The following is a 19,180-nucleotide window of genomic DNA, read 5'->3' as shown; positions in this document are numbered from 1 at the left end:
CAGGGAGCAGCTGCAAGGAAAGCAAGGCCTTCAGCTCCCAAAACCCACCTCCAGTGACATAGTTCCTCTGTGGATAGCATCACCAACTGGGAACCAAGTAGTCAGGGGTCTCACACTGTGGGGACACCTTATTCAGACCACCATAGCGAGTCTGGTAGTTCTGCTCCATGAAGCTCTGGAGTCCTGGGTTTCTTCATGCTTTTCACTTTCCCACCTTACGACAAAGCTATGGTCTCCTGGGTTAATGTGGCAGCATCCATATTCAAAGCAGCAAAATCAAGAAACAGTCAAAGAGACCATTATTCTTTAAGGTTTCTAGAAAGTGCCAGATAGTCATCCTTTCTGTTCTGTATACAGCCAGAACTTGGTCATTTCAGATTGCAAAAGAGGCTGTGCCATGTGATCTGTATCTTAGATGACTCTGTGTCAAACTGAAAATTTATTATTTTGGAAAACAAACGAGTATGCATATTTTAGAAATGGTGTTCCTGTCACACTCCCCAATTTTAAACTCTTTATTTTGGACTATTTGCTTAGTTCTTTCATTTGTCATGTTGGGTTCATTCATCTGCATGCTTTTCACTGTAGAGAGTTCCCCCACCTTTTAAAATGATTTGTTTTTGTTTAAGTCTGTGTGGTGCTATGTCCGTGTGAGTATAGGTGCCCACAAAGGTCAGAAGAGGTCATCTGATCCCCTGGAGTTGGAGTTAAGAACTCAGGCCATGTGAAAGTATATATAGCAAGCACTTGTAACTACAGAGCCATCTCTCCAGTCCCTAGAGAGCCCATTGTCGCAGCTATTTTCAACCAAGTTTAAGTTCTCTGTGTGTGAAAAACCACTGCCCCAACCATTACCCAGAGTAGATTCTGGAAATCCTGTGTTTGGTGAAAGCATCTCAAGATGGATCAGCTTAAAGAACACTGTTTCTCTGTAGAGGAATCTCAATACCAGTCACTCTGCACATTGACATGCTGAAGAAATCTGTTCATAGACTTGGTCAGTGTTTTTAAAACTTATTTGTCCACCCAGTACATTTTTTTTCTTTCGTGTGTGTGTGTGTGTGTGTGTGTGTGTGTGTGTGTGTGTGTGTGTTTAAACAGAGTTTCTCTGTGTAGCCCTGGCTGTTCCGGAACTCACTCTGTAGACCAGGCTGGCCTCAAACTTACAGAGATCTGCCTGGCTCTGCCTCCCGAGTGCTGGGATTAAAGGTGTGCCCTACCACCACCCGGCTTTAAATATTTTTTTTTTTTTTTTTTTTTTTTTTTTTTTTTTTTTTTTGATTTTTCGAGACAGGGTTTCTCTTGCGTAGCTTTGCGCCTTTCCTGGAACTCACTTGGTAGCCCAGGCTGGCCTCGAACTCACAGAGATCCGCCTGCCTCTGCCTCCCGAGTGCTGGGATTAAAGGCGTGCGCCACCACCGCCCGGCTAAATATTTTTTTTACTGGAGACATTTAGTAACATTTTTACTAAATGTAAATGAATTATTACTAATAATATAAAGTTTTTATTTCCCCCTAATTTCTTTGATAAACTCATTTGTCATTAAAAAGTATATTCAGGAACTGGGGAGGTAGCTCAATTTTTTTTTATTGGAAATTCATACAATATATTCTGGCCACTGTGTCCCTCCCCCATTTCCCAGATCCTCTCCACCTCCCTACCCATCCAACTCCACACCTTCTTCCTCTCTCTCTTTAGAAAAAAAAACCCTGGCAAATTTAAAAAAAAAAAAAAAAAAAAAAAAAAAAAAGAGCCAGCAGTGGTGGCACATGCCTTTAATCCCAGCACTCAGGAGACAGAGGCAGGTGGATCTCTATGAGTTGGAGGCCAGCCTGGTCTACAGAGTTCCAGGACAGCCAGAGCTACACAGAGAAAATGCTATCTTAAAAAAAAACAAAAAAAACAAAAAAACAAAACACAAATAATGAAAAGCAACAGCAACGAAAACCCAAAAACAAATAAATAAATAAAATGAAAAATAATAATAATAGAAAAAAACTGAGACAGCACAAGAAACACATATATATATAAACAGATACATACACAAAAAAGGAAAAGCCACAAAAAACCATAAAATTGGAAACCATAATTAATATACAAGCAAAAGACCAGTAAGATTTAAAAAAATACGCCAAACAAAACAATATGACACAAAAAAGTCTAGAAAAGCACCATTGGGTACATTTTGTGTTGGTTATCTTCTGGGCCTTAGGGCCTGCCTTTCAGTGTGGTTTCTCTACCCAGTGAGACTTTATTGAAGAAAACTAAGTTTTCCTTTGCATGTGGTTGCCAGTTGGAGACAGCTTCTTGGTTAGGGATGGGAGATCATGTCCATTTCCCTGTCTCAGTGCTGGAACTCCATCTGTCTTGAACCTGTGCAGACCCTGTGTATACTGCCATAGTCTTGTGAGTTCCTATGTCCCTCAGCCCTGTTTTGTCTGAAGACACATTTCCTTGGTGTCCTCCATCTCCTTTGGCTCTTATAATCTTTTCCCTTCCTCTTCTGTCTGGCTCCCTGAGCCCTGAGGTGAGGGGTTTGATGAAGACATCCCTTTTAGGACTGAGCGTTCCAGTTTCTCATTCTCGTCAGTATCCAGTTGAGGGTCTCTATGTTAGTTCCCATCTACTGCAGCAAGAGGAAAGCTTCTCTAAAGATGGCTGAACAAGACACTGATCTAGAGATAAAGCAGCAAATGTTGCCAGCAGTTGTTTCATGGCTGTGCTCCTTTAGCAGAACAGTAGTGTCTGGTGTTCCCCTACGCCCATGGTCTGTCTAGTCTCAGGTTTGGGGCATGGGTTCTGTCTTGTGGAGTGACCCTTAAATCCAACCGGATAGTGGTTGTTTATTCCCACAATGTTTGTACCACTGTTGTACCAGCGTATCATGCAGGCAGGTCACTGTTATAAATTGCAGCGTTTGTAACTGGGTTAGTAGTCACGAGCTCCCTTAGTTTGTGCTTGTCTTAACATATCCTTATTTGAGAATGGGGAGATGACCTAGTAGGTAAAGTACTTGGCAGAACCCATGTAAAAGTTGGATACAGTAGGGCATGTGTCTATAATTCTAGCATGTACCAGGAGATGGGAGGCAGACATAGGAGAATTGCAGGAAGTTGACAGACCAGCTAGCCTGATGTAGTCAGTGCTGTATAAGGGAGACTCTTGTGTCAAACTAGGTAGAAGGGGAGAACCAATACTCAAAGTTGTTGTCTTCCGACCTCCACATGTGCATCATGGCTCATACACACCTCCCCTCATGTCCTTGAATATCCATTGGTTTTTAAAGATTGCTTTGCTAAGTATGGTAATTTTGGTTGGGAGTTGTATTTTTTCAGGGTTTGAAATGTATCATTCTGTGTTTTCCTGGCTTTAAGGTTGCTAATGAGAGATAAGATGTTATTTTGATGTGCTTGCCTTTGTAGATGAGTTGGCATTTGGGAAAGTGTTGATTAAGCAAATCTGAATGGTTTGAAGGAATGTTGAAGGTAAAACATCATGTGTTCTGCCTATGCTCTCTGGTTCCCCCCATTTTAATAGCAATGTTGTTTCTCCTTTTCTAGACTGACAGATCCCATTCCCACCACAGAGACTTCAATCGCACCCCGCCAGAGGCCTAAGGCTGGGCAGACTCAGCCAAACCCAGGAATCCTTCCCATTCAGCCAGCCCTGACTCCTCGTAAGAGAGCCACTGTTCAGCCCCTACCTCAGGCTGCAGGTCAGTAACTGTTTGCAGCTTGTTGCAGTGCTTCTTGACTATAGTGTTAGAAGGCACAGCCCAAAGACTAATGGGCTGATTGCCAGGGAATGTGTATGGCAAGTGGCTGCCAAAGGAGGACCTCCTTTCTGGACTCAGGTTGACCGCCAAGACCTCTGAAGCCTGCTGTCTGCATTTATTTTCTTATTGGACCTTTAGGCCATCCACCCTTCCTATTTCTTTATTTTATATATCTCTCCTTTCTTTAAAGAAACAAAGCTCACTTCTTTTGGATAACTATATAAGAATAGCATTTCATTAATGCTTCACTTATTAATTTATCATCCTCTGTCATAGTATTCTGTTATATGAGAGGAATTAGCTTTGTTTCAAGCAGGGATTGATCCAGAATAACAAGTCATAGACCACAACTATCACATCCTTTACCAGGAACCACTTTTGATAGATTTGGTGGCCTTTTTTATATAGCCAGGCATTCAGATGCTAGCTGTAAAAGCTACTCATAAAATATCAAAGAATGCTTTTTGCTGTGGGTATGCAAGCTGGAACAAAGATCATGTTTAGTGTGTGTGTATAGAAGGGTGACTAAGGGTTCTGACTACAGGACTAGTTGGCGAAATGGGATGATGGATAAGGGAAATCCCTCTGAAGGAGGCAAGTGTTGAATCTTACAATTCTGTCTGGGTTTGAAATATTGGAAGCACATTGGTAAGAAATGGAAATCTATTCCAAATAGAACATCACAAATGGCAAAATGGTGAGGAGCAGGCAAAGCTTGGTATAGTCTGCCTGCTTCTACCATTTCTCAGGTGACAAATCAGAAAGCCATTTGTCTGGTAGAGTTTTGAACCCTTACATGGAGTTTATTTTCATTGCAGGACCCAGCAATCAGCCTGGCCTTCTAGCCAGTGTTCCCCAATCTAAAGCCCAACCTACACCCAATCAACCTCTTCAACAATCTCAGCCCAAGCAGCCACAAGCTCCACCCACCCCACAGCAGACACCTTCTAACCAGACCCAAGGTCTGCCCACCCAGGCCCAGGCCACTCCGCAGCACCAGCAACAGCTCCTCCTCAAGCAGCAACAGCCACAGCAGCAGCCGCCACAGCAGCAGACAGCACCACAACAGCCAACAGGCACCTTTTACCAGCAGCAGCAGCAGCAACAGCAGCAGCAACAGCAGCAGCAAGCTCAGACACAGCAGGTGAGGATGTCTATATGACCCTTGCTTTGCATAGTGGAATTGTTGCTATTGAAAGGCCTCCTAGGTACAGCATCTTTCTTGGAAAGTGCTAGGATAGCCCAGAGCCACTGGCCAGTGCACCATCACTTCTCACAGATGTAGAAACTGAAACATAAAGGTGCAGATTAATGACTCTCAGGCCTTTCAGTGTTGTCTTCAAGCTTTGGGGAGTTTACCCCAACTTAGCACCCTCAGTGAAGGCGCTACTTTGTAAGTGGGGAAAATAACAGTGATGTTCTATCAGCACACAGTATCCAATAGTATCAAACTGTTTCAGATATTTATGTTTTCTTGGTGAGATCAGGATCCAAACAAGGTCCATGTATCCTGTTTGGTTGGAATATATTATTTCCCATTATTTTTATGTATTTTTTCATTACAGTATTTTTTTAACTTTGAACACCTTTGTTTTATGATTGCTTTCTTTTTTAAAAATGTGTATCTGTGTATGTGTATGAGTGTATGCACATGTATATATTTGAATGCATACACTTGTGAACACTCAGAGGCAAGAGGGAGCAATGAACCCCTAAGAGTTAGAGTCACCGGCATTTGTGGGACACCTGGCTTGTTATATGGGTGCTGGAATCTGAACTCCAACAAGTGTTCCTAACCTTTGAGCCAGCTCTCCAGCCACAGGAAGAGATCTCTATGTCTTTTACATCCTCTTTTGTCTCTTTTGCCATGTATTTTTTGAAGAAACTGGATTATTTGAAGCTTTGAGTATTCCAAACTTGGCTTGTTTACCCTTTGGTGGCTTTTGATATATTCCACCATCTACTATGTAAACTGTTAATTTTTCAAAATATATTAGACATGTTTCATTTAGGATGTGTGTCTGTATAGGTGTGTTAGCTTGTGCACTATGGTGTGCATTTGAAGGTCAAAGGACAACTTTCAGGAGTTTGTTCTCTCTATCTACCATTGGGTTCCAGGGGTAGAGATCAGTTGGCAGATGTGGCTACAGTAAGTGTTTTGCTTTGTATCATTGTAAGTTCATCGATTTGTGTATGTGACCATTTTTAAACATGCTCAGATTGTCCAAGTCCTTTTAAATTGGCTTCTAGATCCTTTGGATGTGACTGCAGTGGTCAGTGATTTTTTTTTTTCTTTTTTTTTGCCAGAGTATTGACTGTCCCAGGATTATTCTGCTCTTTACTTAGAGTCATCCATTTCTCTCAAGATCAGATTGTTTTTAATGGGAATGATAATTAGAAACCACAGTTGGCTTTAGAAATGACTACTTGCTATTGGGTCATTTGGTATTTGTTTCTAGAACTTTTTAGTAGATACTTAGAAATGTGTTTATTTTATTAGAAAACATACATATGAGTTCAGATTTATACACCTAATTCAGACTCCTAATTATAAGATTTTTGTTTAACTTCTTGGCTTATGTGGTTTTTACCATCTGAAGATCTTTTTGTTGCTTATTGGTTGTGAGACGAAGTCTCACACCGAACTCTTAGTGGTCATCCTGCCTCAGCTTTTTGAGTCCAAGGATTGCAAGCATGCACCACCATGCCTGGCAACCTTAGAATATAAAGCACATTATTTTCTGTGGAGTAGCTGCCAATTGGATACACAGACTATTGAATTCATTTTGATTTTGCTTTCCACATTTTGGGTCAGTTTGTGGCTGAAGTTTTCTCCAGTCCTACCCAGCCCCACGACCCCATAGCTGCTTATAAAATAATCACTCAGAAGCTTGTATTAATTAAAACTGCTTGGCCATTAGCTCAGGCCTACCACTGACTAGCTCTTACACTTAAACTCAGCCCCTTTCTTTTAATCTATATGTTGCCACGTGCTCTGTGGCTTTACCTGTGTGCCATTACATGCTGCTCCCTGGATGGCGGGCTGGCATCTCCTGACCCTTCCCAGAATTCCTTTAATCTCTTCACCCTGCCTATACTTCCTGCCTGGCTACTGGCCAATCAGCATTTTATTAAACCAGTGTACAAAATCATTATCCCACAGCATTTTCCCTTTTCTGTCTAATCAAAAGGGAAGGTTTTCAGCTTTAACATAGTAAAATTACATATAATAGAACAATTATCAAGCAAGAATAACAGTTACAATATCTAGTCTTTATATTTAGCATATTCAAAGAAAATATTCTATTTATCGTATATTTGTGAGTCTAAGGTTTCATATCTAACTTATCTTTTATCATAACCAAGAAAAATTATAACTATAATAATCTAGTTTTCAACTACATCAAAGACCTCAGAAGGATGCAATATTATCTAAGTAAACAGGAAATGCATTGTAAGCAACTTCCAAAAATATAGAATGATAGAGACAGCTGTCTCCTTGGACAGTCAATCAAAGTTCCTCTGCAATGTTAGGGCATCCTTCTTCAGTTTACAGGCCTAGAGTCTTCCTGTGTCCTGTAGAATGTCTGGCAGTTTCTTCTATGAAGCAGGAACCTGAAGGACCATCTCATCTGACAGAGTTCAGTGGTCACCTTCTTATGTGTCCTGCATGTCCAGTCAATACAACATTTTGACAAGCAGTCTAGGCAAGAACAGTTTCTTGCTCAAATGGCTATTTTTGCCAAGAAGAAGATAAACTCCATATGGAGTGTCTTCAACGCCCATCTTTCTCTTTGAAGTAAATCGGTGGTGCCAGGAACAGACATGTCTCATTGTCCAAAAAGTCTAAGTTTTTAAAACATTTTTAAATGCCATATTCTGTAGGTCTTTGAAGTGTTTGAAGATTACCTACCACATTGAAATATATCTATGTATACCTAGAAAACTTAACTATAGTCATGTTAGACTATAGTTTTATCATTGATGACTAATTATTAATCTGTATTTCTTAATTATCCATTACAATTTAAGTGAGTTACATAAACATAGTACCTTAAACAAGAGTAGAAATATACATACAGTATAACAAAATTAACTTTAAATTTGTATCAATAAACTAAAATCTATAGCAATTTTAAAACATTTTACACAGTTGTTGCTCTTAAAGGTAGATTCAATAATCTACCCTTTCATCCTATCATATCTATATCCTATCCCCGTTTTTTTCTTTAGAAGATATTGACTATGACCAATAACAATTTGTAACCAACAACCTAAACAAAGACAAACATCTATAATCCATTTTTTTGGGAATGTGGGTGTAGTTTTCTTGGCTACTTTCTGCTGATAAGGGGCACTGTATTTTTTTGAGGTTCCTGAGAAAATTAAGAATTATGGTCAAGTCCTGACTGGAGTAGTCTGTGAGGCTGCATTGTCTGAGCCAGTTGCCTTGAAACTGTTCTGGGTGTTGGATCATCTCGAGACCTCTCAGGAGGTCTTGGCTGATCAACCTTATGTATCTTCATCTGGAACAAATCCATAGCCTCTTGTTTCCTGTGGAAATAAAACAGAACCTCCTTTCCAAAGCAACATATCCTTAGATCCAAATTTTGAAGTCAAGATACCTTTAAAATACACATATTGGTTTAACTAAGCAACCTTTACAATCAAATGTCTTTCTGTAGTTAAAAATCCCAAAGACAATATAATCCAGACTCTCTGTGTGAGTTCCATCTTTTTAAAACTATTTCTTTGTATAACTGTCTATATTCATTCTTTTTTCTCTTCCAAGCCTACGTGCATTTTACACACACTGTAAACCATTTAAAGTCTTGTTCCATCTGAATATGCCTTATTGTGAATCTATTGCTTTAAACTGCAGCATTGCTAGGTATGAAATGGCAGCTTTGGCTGCTGGCTCTGCCCACTTCAGCTTCCCAACATGGTGGAACTACATTTACTGCCAACTCTGGGAACCAGGCTGTCTGCTGACTCTGGGAGGCAGTGGGTTATGCTTCCATCCAGCAGTGTGTAGCCCAAAAACCTCCCCTCCCCTCCCCTCCTCCCCTCCTTTTTCTTTTTCTTCTTTTTCTTTTTCTTTTTGTCTGTATTAGCAAAGGCTAAATCCATGATGCAGTGTAATGTGTGGCTTGGAGACACCTCATTGCTGCCATGCTGCCGGTCAAGCCCTCATCAAGCCCGCAGGCTACAGCTGGCCTGAGAGAGACAACTAGGAAGCTGTTCTTGGCTCCATTTTAGAACCCGTTTTTAAAGTTTTCTAAGGTTTTAGGCATAAACTCTCACCCCACATCTTGGCACCATTTGTAACTGAAGGTGCTTGATAATTGTTTTGTTATATATAATTTTACTAGGTTAAACTTAAAACCTTCCTTTTGTTTAGAAAGAAAAGGGGAAGTGATGGGGAATGTCTTTTTTTGTATGCTGTGAAAATGTTACTCTGATTGGTTGATAAATAAAGCTGTTTGGCCAATGGTGAGGCAGAATAGAATTAGGTGGGACATTCTAACTAGAGAGGAGAGAGTTGAAAGGCAGCTGCAAGCTGCCACCAGGAGAAGCAAGATGTAAAGATACCCGTAAGCCACAAGCTACATGGCAAGTATAGATTTATAGAAATGGGTTCATTTAAGATGTAAGATCTAGCTAGCGAGAAGCCTGAGCCAATAGGCCACAATGTTCATAATTAATATAAGCCTCTGTGTGTTTACTTGGTTCTGAACATCTGTGGACCAAGTAGGACACAGAAAAACTTCCAGCTACATCAGTTTTGTTTTATGCACGTGTAATAATAAGTAAGTAGTTTTAAAGTTAGATCTACAAAATTCTGTCCTCTCATTCTTGCAAATATATACTCCTTATTGCTATCTTCTTCTTTAGAGTGTCCCCTTACTACCCTTAAGGACAGACCACAGCCCTTTGATTCCCCGGTGGGTGGGTCTTGGTTATTGCTGTAAACAGGCAGTTATATTCTTACATGTTGTTTTTGCTGACATTTTACACTAGTAGACACATGGTATCCAGACTATCCCAATTAACTCAGTAACGGTTTTGAGGATTTTCCAAGACTTTACTTTTGTATTAGTAGACTCTTATTTTGAGCTTTGTTAGTGTACCTAGCATTTGAAATTTGAAGCAGTACAGATTAGAGAGACATGAAAGAGATGCCAGGAAGATGGGTGTGGGGTGCATTTTTAGCCCCAGCTACTTGGGAAGCTTAGTTAGCAGGGTGGCTGGAACCCACACATTTTTGGAACAAGCTTTGGCAGTGTAGTGAGACTCCACATAAAGCACATAGATAGAAGAGGAGGATCATTAGTGATAGGATATTTGAGATTGCAGAATTTCATAAAGGGAGCTCTGTTGGGAATAACTTTGGCAAGGTTTGGATAGGTGTTAGTCACTGCTTAACATTTCAGTTGCTCTTTCAGCAATATCACTGAGGCATTCTGTTCATGCAGGGATGAATTTGGTTCTTGGCTGCTTCAAAATTCTTTATAAGAAGGATTTCTTCTGCACTGGAGATCCCTTACTTGCTTCTCTTCACTCCAGGCCTCAGAGTCACTTGAGTTAGATCTTGGAGCTTCCGTGTGACTGTACCTGGGAAGCAGCCTGGTGCAATGGGTAGGGTCTGGCAGTGCAGATGCTGCTGGTGTGATTCTAATGCCCTGAGTCCTGTCCTGAACTACTTGGCCCAGCTACCAAGCTTTTGCTGGGCCCTCCCTTTGGCTTCAGCATTGTCTTTCTAGTTATTGAGACTTTGGTCTTTTGTGAATGTGGCTCTGTGATAGACTTGTATTCACCTCCTCATTTCCTGCCACTCTCCTCTACAGTTTCAGGCAGCACATCCAGCAGCCCAGCAACCAGTCACTGCTCCGTTCCCTGTGGTATCCCAGGGAGGCTCTCAGCAACAGCTGATACAGAACTTCTACCAGCAGCAGCAGCAGCAGCAGCAGCAGCAGCAGCAGCAGCAGCAGCTGACTCAGCAGACTGCCCTGCAGCAGAAGACTGCTGTGGTGGTACCACAGCCTCAGGCACAGTCGGCCACAGCCCCACAGCCAGCCGCTGCCCAGGAGCCTGCGGTAGGCTGGGGAAGGGAAGAGGTAGCTACAGCTCTAGGGGGCTCTGAGTTAGGGTAAGGATGCTCTCCTACCCTAGTTGTTAAAATACTTCATTTTTTCTTGACAGATCCAAGTGTAAGGTGTTCTGTAGAAAGTAGAGATTGAAGGAATATTTCTAGACTATTTATAAAGAACCTTCTTATTTTTCATACTGAAGTTATGCTGGTGGAAAAAGTGATTCTTTGTCTTGGTCAGTGCTACTGCTGAATAGCCAGGGACTTGGGAGCCAAGCTGGTCCCTGTTCCTTTTTCAGGGCCACTTTGGTTTGTTGTATCCATCCCTGTTTCAGCAGGTTCAGATAGTGTCTTAGTCAGTGTTCTATTGTTGTGAAGAGATGCTGTGACCACGTCAATTCTTATAAAAGAAAGCATTTAATTGGGGCTTGCTTGTGGTTTCAGAGGCTTAGTCCATTCTCACCATGGTGGACAGCATGGTTGCATGCAGGCAGACATGGTACTGGAAAAATGTCTGGGAGTTCTACATCTGTATCTGCAGGCATCAAGAAGAGACAACCACTGAGCCTAGCTTGGGCTTTTGAAACCTCAAAGCCCACCCACAACAGCACACTTCCTCCAACAAGGCGATACCTACTCTAACAAGTTCATACCTCCTAATTCCTCTCAACTAGTGCCACTCCCTAATGACCAGGCGCGCAAATATATGAAACCATTGGGGGCCATTCTTATTGAAACCACCACAGGTGGCCCCACCTTTACCCTAAATTCTGATACCATTTTGTTTGTTCTTTATCCTAAGTGACCTGCGAAGTACATTGTTTGAGTTTGCCATGCAGTGATGTTCAAAGGCTGTTTGCCTGGGGCCATTTACCTGGACATAAGCTCTATTCTTCAGAGCATCCTGAAACTGGAACCATTTGGTCAGTTTAGAGATTGAGTCTGTTTTTAGATACTGACTGGATGTGGCAGTGGACCACTACTCTGATGGCCTCTAATTTCAGCAAACCTCAGACACTCTTGCCTGTTTTTTTTGTAAGTAATCTGTTGTTTTTGTTAGGGTTTCCATTGCTGTGAAGAGACACCATGACCACAGCAACTCTTTTTTTTTTTGGTTTTTCGAGACAGAGCTACAGCTCTGTGTAGCTTTGTGCCTTTCCTGGAACTCACTTGGTAGCCCAGGCTGGCCTGGAACTCACAGAGATCCGCCTGCCTCTGCCTCCCGAGTGCTGGGATCAAAGGCGTGCGCCACCACCGCCCACCTGACCACAGCAACTCTTATAAAGGAAACATTTATTTGGGGTGGCTTGTTTATAGTTCCAGAGGTTCAGTCCATTATCATGGCAGGGAGCCTGGCACTGTATAGGCAGAAGGCAGCAGGAAGTTGACTGTCAGTTACACTGAGGAAGCTTGAGCAAAAGGAACCTCAAAGCCCAGCCCCACAGTGACACATTTTCTCCAACAAGGCCACACCTCCTAATAGTGCCACTCCCTTTTGTAGGTGGAGTTTTTCTGTCCTACAGCATCTCTCAAATAATCATTCAGAGGCTTAATACTAATTACAAATGTTTGGCCAGTAGCTCAGATTATTACTAACTAACTCTTACATTTTAAGTTAACCCACCACCTGGCTGAAGATACTTCCTAGGAGGGTCTTCTCTGTTTTCCCAGACAAAGTATCTGCTGTCTTGGGAGTGGACCCTCAGCCTTCTCATGTGTCCTGAATGAGCCAGCTCTGAGCTCTGTGCCCTGGGTGCTGGGTATAGGGACACAAGGTGGAAGCCCCATGAGGCCTGTACAGGCATATGAAAAATACCCACAAGGAAGTGTTGACACCAGCTGGCTGCTCCTGCAGGTGACTCACCTTCAGTTCCCAGCACCCCTGTTGGGCAACTCACAGCTATATGAAACTGAAGCTCCACAAGTATCCCAATTTCTCAGGCACCTGAACTCACACACACACCTAAAGTACTTTTAAAAAAAGAAGACTCTGACAAAATAGACATCAGACTCCACCCTTTTACTTTCTATGGTGTACCCCTCCCTCCTGCCCCTTTAAAAATTTTTTAATTTAATATATTTATTTTGAGACTGGGTCTCACTGTGTAGTCTAGGCTGGCTTGGAACTTGCTGTATAGATCAGTTTGGCCCTGAATTCACAGAAATCTACCTGTCTCCACCTCCCAAGCACAGGCTAAAGGTATACTTCACTCACCATGTTTCTCGACTCTTCTGCCTCTTCCTAATCCTGTCTTTGGAAGAGGAGACATTCTGATGCAGAAGAGCCCCAGCCATAGTCAGGTTCTGTGGCCAAGTGGATTAAAGATCCTCTTCTCTCTCTGAAGTCAAGGTTCTGGGATTTGTTCTGTAAGGTCTGTTTCTACTTGTTTTGATTTCCACTGTCCATAAAAACCTGCCCTGTGGAGTTGCTATCAGAGCAGCTGGTGGATGGAGATCTATATATTATGGATTGAATGTTCCTTGTCCAAAATGCTTAGGACCAAAAAGTACCTGAGAGTTTGGCATACTTGTAACCATAAAGAGATATCTTGGAGGTGAAATCCAAATCAACACACAGAATTAAATTATTTTATAGGCATTTGTACAGTGAAATAATTGTATATGGTATTGTGCCTTTCAGCTGCAACCTGCTACATGAAGTCAGATATAGAACTTTCTATATGTGGCATAATGTCAGTACTCAAAAGTGTCAGTTTTTGGAGCCTTAAGGATTTCAGGTTTTCAGATTAGAGATGATCAACTCTTGCTGTCTGGGGATGTGGCTCAGTGCTCCATTGCTCACCTGTCAGAGGAGGAATCCTCTCCCTGGAGCATCTGTTATGTGTGCTGCATTTGAAGGATAGGTAAGAAAAGAGACAGTGTTCTTGCAATAATGTGGATGCTTCTTTACAGAGTCCATTGTAACTGTGAAATACCCTTTCTGGTGAGATAAGCCAGTCCATAGCTGACCCCTGTGGATACTGGTGTTCAGAAGGCCTTTCTGAAGGAGCTCTGGGTCCCCAAAGGAAGATGTAGCATCAGTGGTCTGACCTTTACAGAGCTCTCTGCTCCATGGTGGGCTGTCACCCTTCCTGGCTTAGTTTGGTTGACAGTAGAACTGTATAGTTGTGTTGTCATTCATCTTGTTGATGGGGTGATTGGCATACAGACACAGGCAGATAGTGTTGTGGTGGTATTGTGTTCCCCAAAATATTGTGTACTCTAATAAATTTATCTGGGGTCAGAGAACAGACAGCCACTAGATACAAAGGCTAGAAAATGGTGGCACTCACACCTTTAATCCTAGCATTCCAGAGATAGAAATCCCTCTGGATCTCTGTGAGTTCAAGGCCACATTGGAAATAGCCAAGCATGGTGACACATGCCTTTAATCCCAGAAAGCCAGCCTTTCATCCCAGGGAGTGGTGGTAGAAAGCAGAAAGATATATAAGGCGTGAGGACCAGAAACTAGAAGCATTTTGGCTGGTTCAGCATTTTGGCTGGTTAAGCATTCAGGCTTTTGAGCAGTAATTCAGCTGAGAGTCATTCCGGATGAGGACTCAGAGGCCTCCAGTCTGAGGAGACAAGACCAGCTGAGGATCCGAGAGGTGAGATAGTTGTGGCTTGTTCTGTCTCTCTGATCTACCAGCATTGACCCCAATAACTAGCCTCGGGTTTGATTTTATTAATAAGAACTTTTAAGATTCCTGCTACATAGTGTGCCTCAAAAAACATCCCAACTCCTAAGGACAGCATGAGGACACTCTCCCCTGCTGTAAGCCTCCTAAGCCATTGAGATTTATGTCATGGTTTTGTAAATTCTTGATGTCTGTCTTCAGAGACACAACAGGCACTGAACTTCAGTGTGGAGAGGCAGTTCTCACTTGAGTGGAGGGACTGGAGGGAAGGGATAGTTAAGTCCCTGAGGCAGTCAGTATCCAGGCTTTTTATTTCCAGATTGGCAGAACTAAGGAGAGGGCTTAGGTGGCTTTCTGAATGCTTTTAAAATTATTTTGCTTGATACAGGTAGTTTGCGCTAAGGACCACTTACATGGCCACAGCACATTCCTACTTGTTTACTGTTCTGTGGACCTCTTCTCAAGAGTCCTTCTATTAGTCCAGTTAGCATTAAGGTTTTTCTTCTATCTCACTGTATTTTCCACTGATCTTCAGTGCCATTTCTCAAGGAAAATTGGAGCAAGTAAATCCTACTAAACCAGCGTTGCACTTTTGCTGTGGGGTTGAAACAGAAAAATTAGGTTCTTGTGGATCCATCCCATCAGTGAAAAGAAGGCCTTTAATAACATAAAACAAGAGCTCCCATGTTTCAGTCACCCTGGGATTGTCTGATTCATTCTCCTTAGGGTAAGAGGGAGTGCACTACTCTCAGCAGAAGCCGTCATGCTCCAGAGCATCTTGGCTGGAGTGTATCTTCTCTTCTAGCTGTAATAGAAGGTAGAATCTATAGCCTGCCCCATGGAAGCATTCCTGATGAGGTGCTGTTTGTCCTCAGAAGTAAAAGGGGGTCCTTTAAGATACCTTCTAGGTCTTTAGAGTTGGGAATAGCTTCTGTAGTCTTAGGCTGGTAGTTCTATTACATCTGGTTGACTTGTATATTGAAGCTAATGGAAACTGAATGTGTATGAGAACCAGGCAGTTCCTTGGTGATGTCAGTCTCCGATGCAGCTCAGATGGTTGGTGCCTTGATTTTCTTTCTGGTGCTGTTGATAACCTTGGCCATTCAAATCTTTTATGAGCAAATGAGGTGTTAAATACTTGGTTATTGATTTGTTTTTGTTTTCCATTTTCTTCTCCTCTTTTTCTTTTTTGTTTGTTCATAATGAAGCTTTGCATTTCTCTCTCCCTAGCAGATTCAAGCTCCACCAAGACAACAGCCAAAGGTTCAGACAACTCCACCTCCAACCATCCAGGGTCAGAAAGTTGGATCTCTCACTCCTCCATCATCCCCCAAAACCCAACGTGCTGGGCACAGGCGGATTCTCAGTGATGTAACCCACAGTGCAGTCTTTGGGGTTCCTGCCAGCAAATCAACCCAGCTGCTCCAGGCAGCTGCAGCTGAGGCCAGTCTCAATAAATCTAAGTATGTTTGTTCTTCCCAGGTGGGCAAGGTCTGCTCTGGGTTACTATTGTATGATTCTTTGCATAAGCTTGTGGAGGTATGGTAGTATACTTGTGCCAGTGCATGTCTGTATTTAGTAACATTATGAACTTGCCCACCATGTGTGCACTGTACAGTTCTGTCTTTTCAGTTTCCTTTCTCCCATCTGTTCTCTGCTCTGTAGAGTGTTTTCTAAACCCTTTGACCAAGTCTTCCTGTAATGTCAGTTCCTCATTGGACCCCCAATATTTGGAGGGTAGCTACCTTAGCAAGTACTGTCTACATAGGTGACTTGACTCATCTTTGGAGCTGCTGCTCCCCCCTCCCATAGAGGATGTGATTTGACTCTTTAGCTCCATGTCAGGCTTTATTCTTTCCTCTCATGCAATATTTTGTCTGGGGACTTTTTTTTTTAAAGTGTCCATCACATGTTTTATCATGAATTATTAGTGTATCTGGCCAGTCTGGTTTGTGAGTTCCAAAGTCAGAGACTTAGGTAAGTTTCACGAACCTGGTAGGCTTGCTAGTTCTGTGCTTTGCATAAAGTCGGTCTTGGTGACCATTGTTAAGTCAGTGTAATTGTAGACTCTTAGCTTCCTTGAAACCCTGTACTCTAAAGTTAAACATAGTTAAGTCAGGAGAGACTCAAGGAAAAGTAGGTGATGTAGGCGTACAAAGGTGGTGGTAACTATTTCTCTGTGTGATAGAGTGAATATACCACTGAACAACATTCTGAACATGTGATGAGAGCTTAGTACTGGACACACCAAATCCTGAAAGGTCAGAGGCAGCTAAGATAGGCCTGAGAGTCAGTCCTGATATATGGGCCTCAGAATAGGTTGCTGTGGATCCTAACCTGAAGGGTCTTGCTGGAGACAGGCAAGCTGCAGGATTTCATGAGAGCTTAAGTGAAGGAGACAGCATTTATAAAGACTAAACTTTTCAGTGTCTATGGGAAGTCCTCTATGGAAACACTGTGGAAAATGATGGTTTGATTGAGAAAATAATTGGTACCATAATGAAGAGAAAATTGTTTGGGCCCTTCTGTGTTTTTATATTTGCTTTTCCTTCACCCTTGGGGGAAACTTTCCTAGGTCTGCAACCACCACTCCCTCAGGCTCTCCACGGACCTCGCAGCAGAATGTCTCCAGTGCTTCCGAAGGTTCAACATGGAATCCTTTTGATGATGACAACTTCTCCAAACTCACAGCTGAAGAGCTGCTCAACAAAGACTTTGCCAAGCTCGGGGAAGGTGAGCAGGCTGAGTCTTCTCTGTCTTTCTTGGTTATAAGTCGGCTGAGAATAAACTTGAGTGTGTCGGTATCTTAGCTGTAGAGGGACATTCTTGGGAAAGGTCAGCATGGACCTGTCTTGAAAGAAAAATTGGTTTGGGGTTTTGCATACTGATTTTCATTTTCATTTTTGCCAGACCACTAATTTTTTCTTTCAAAAGTGCTGACCAACTGTGAGCGGCAGCAGGGACTGTGTGAATGTAGAGGAGAAACTTTGAAAAGATTTAGTGGTCTAAACTGGGACAGTTACATCAAGCTGAATGATTGCTTGGAGGAGTGTAAATGTCCCATTCATCCTCAGTGGCCTTGCCCTGTAATGAGTAGCTGAGGGCATGCCTCACAAGATGCTGGGTCCTGGTCACAGTCTATGTGTTGTTGACTGACCATAGAAAGGAGATGCTTTAAATGCAAGACATAGTTCTATCCAAAATAGCCATACCCAGGCACAGGCCCATCCACACAGACCCAGACAGACATATACATACCACACAGATACCTGGGAAATCTCTCCAATGTTGAGTTGGAGAAAAACACCCTTCGTGTACTCAGCACAGAGCAAAAGAATGAGCAGAGCCGGTGAATGATAGGACCTGATTCACTTTTCAACAGTGTTTTAAAAACATACTTTCTACCATTTTATTTGATTTCATTTTGAGACAGTATCTCACTATGTAGCCTGGCTGGTCTGGAACTCCCTGTGTAGACCAGGCTGGCCTTAAATTCACAAAGATCCACTTGCTCCTCTGCCTTCTGAGTGCTGGCATTTAAGTTGTGGACCACCATGCCTGGCTAGTTCAGCCTTTTAAATAGAAGACAGGGAGTAGGATTTGACTTTCTTTGACAAGTACTTTTCATTGTTATCTCTGCCACTTCTTATTCTGTGCTGTAAATAGACATTTCTTCCTGCATTATTGAAAATTAGTATGTTTGTGTATAATTAATGAGCCATTGGGTTCTTTTTTTAAGATTTTATTTTATCTTTAAATTATCTGTATGTGTGTCCATATGTGGCTATATGCATGTGAGTGCAGGCCCCCAGAAGCCAGATGCATCAGATCTCCCAGGAGCCTGAATTACAGGCAGTTGTGAGCTGCCTGATAGAGGTGCTGGGAATTGAACTTTGGTACTCCGGAAGCACAAGAGTATGCACTCTGAAGTGATGAACCACCTCATCTCTCCAGCCCTGCCCCAGAGGGTTTTTTGTTTGATTTTGATTTTTTTAAAAGATTTATTTATTTATTATGTATACAGCCAGAAGAGGGCACCAGATCTCATTACAGATGGTTGAGAGCCACTATGTAGTTGCTGGGAATTGAACCCAGGACCTCTGGAAGAGCAGTCAGTGCTCTTAACCTCTGAGCCATCTCTCCAGCCCCTGATTTTGATTTTTTAATTTTGGGTCTGTATTGCTGTTGTCTCACTGTCTTCATAGCATCTCCCCACTTCCTCCCCTGCACTCCCTCTTAGTTCTCAAACTGCTTCCAGCTGGAGCATGGTCTTTGAACATCAGCACAGACAAGGACTTTTTGGTGGTAAAGATGTTGCCATAACTGTGGAGTCCAATTAGATAGTGTTCTTCACTTCGCTGTGTGTCTGTGCACCCCAGGATTCTGCAAGGATGAACTAAGTGGTATTTTGTCCCTCTAGGAAAGCTTCCTGAGAAGCTGGGTGGCTCGGCAGAGAGTTTGATCCCAGGCTTCCAGTCAACACAAGGAGATGCTTTTGCCACTTCCTCCTTTTCTGCTGGAACTGGTGAGTGTGACACATGCCTGAGGCTCACTGTTGTTACCTTCAGGTTTCCTCTTCACAGATAGCTCTAGCACATAAAGAACCCAGTTTTCGGTAGTAACTCATTCCTTTCCTTCATTCAGTAGTTGTCCAGTCAAAAACATTTAAGAACCAT

General features: G+C 42.4%; 1 protein-coding gene across 35 annotated transcripts in view; it reads left to right on the top strand.

Annotated features, from left to right (window-relative positions):
* Window positions 1-19,180, top strand: part of Aak1 (AP2 associated kinase 1) — a 159,281-nt gene that overhangs the window by 99,683 nt on the left and 40,418 nt on the right. For 17 of the 35 annotated variants that reach the window (XM_076567152.1, XM_076567174.1, XM_076567171.1 and 14 more), the window contains exons 11-16: window positions 3,562-3,716; window positions 4,595-4,920; window positions 10,625-10,894; window positions 15,735-15,967; window positions 17,080-17,237; window positions 18,925-19,029. In XM_076567152.1, coding sequence (XP_076423267.1) covers window positions 3,562-3,716; window positions 4,595-4,920; window positions 10,625-10,894; window positions 15,735-15,967; window positions 17,080-17,237; window positions 18,925-19,029 — 1,247 coding nt within the window. The remainder of the gene's footprint in view (window positions 1-3,561; window positions 3,717-4,594; window positions 4,921-10,624; window positions 10,895-15,734; window positions 15,968-17,079; window positions 17,238-18,924; window positions 19,030-19,180) is intronic. The other 18 variants (XM_076567176.1, XM_076567173.1, XM_076567160.1 and 15 more) reach the window with 4 other exon arrangements.

Source organism: Peromyscus maniculatus, chromosome 3 (assembly GCF_049852395.1).
Source record: "Peromyscus maniculatus bairdii isolate BWxNUB_F1_BW_parent chromosome 3, HU_Pman_BW_mat_3.1, whole genome shotgun sequence".
In the NCBI taxonomy this organism is placed as follows: domain Eukaryota; kingdom Metazoa; phylum Chordata; class Mammalia; order Rodentia; family Cricetidae; genus Peromyscus; species Peromyscus maniculatus.
Note: the sequence above shows the minus strand (reverse complement) of the source record. Positions and strands in the feature narration are given on the sequence as shown.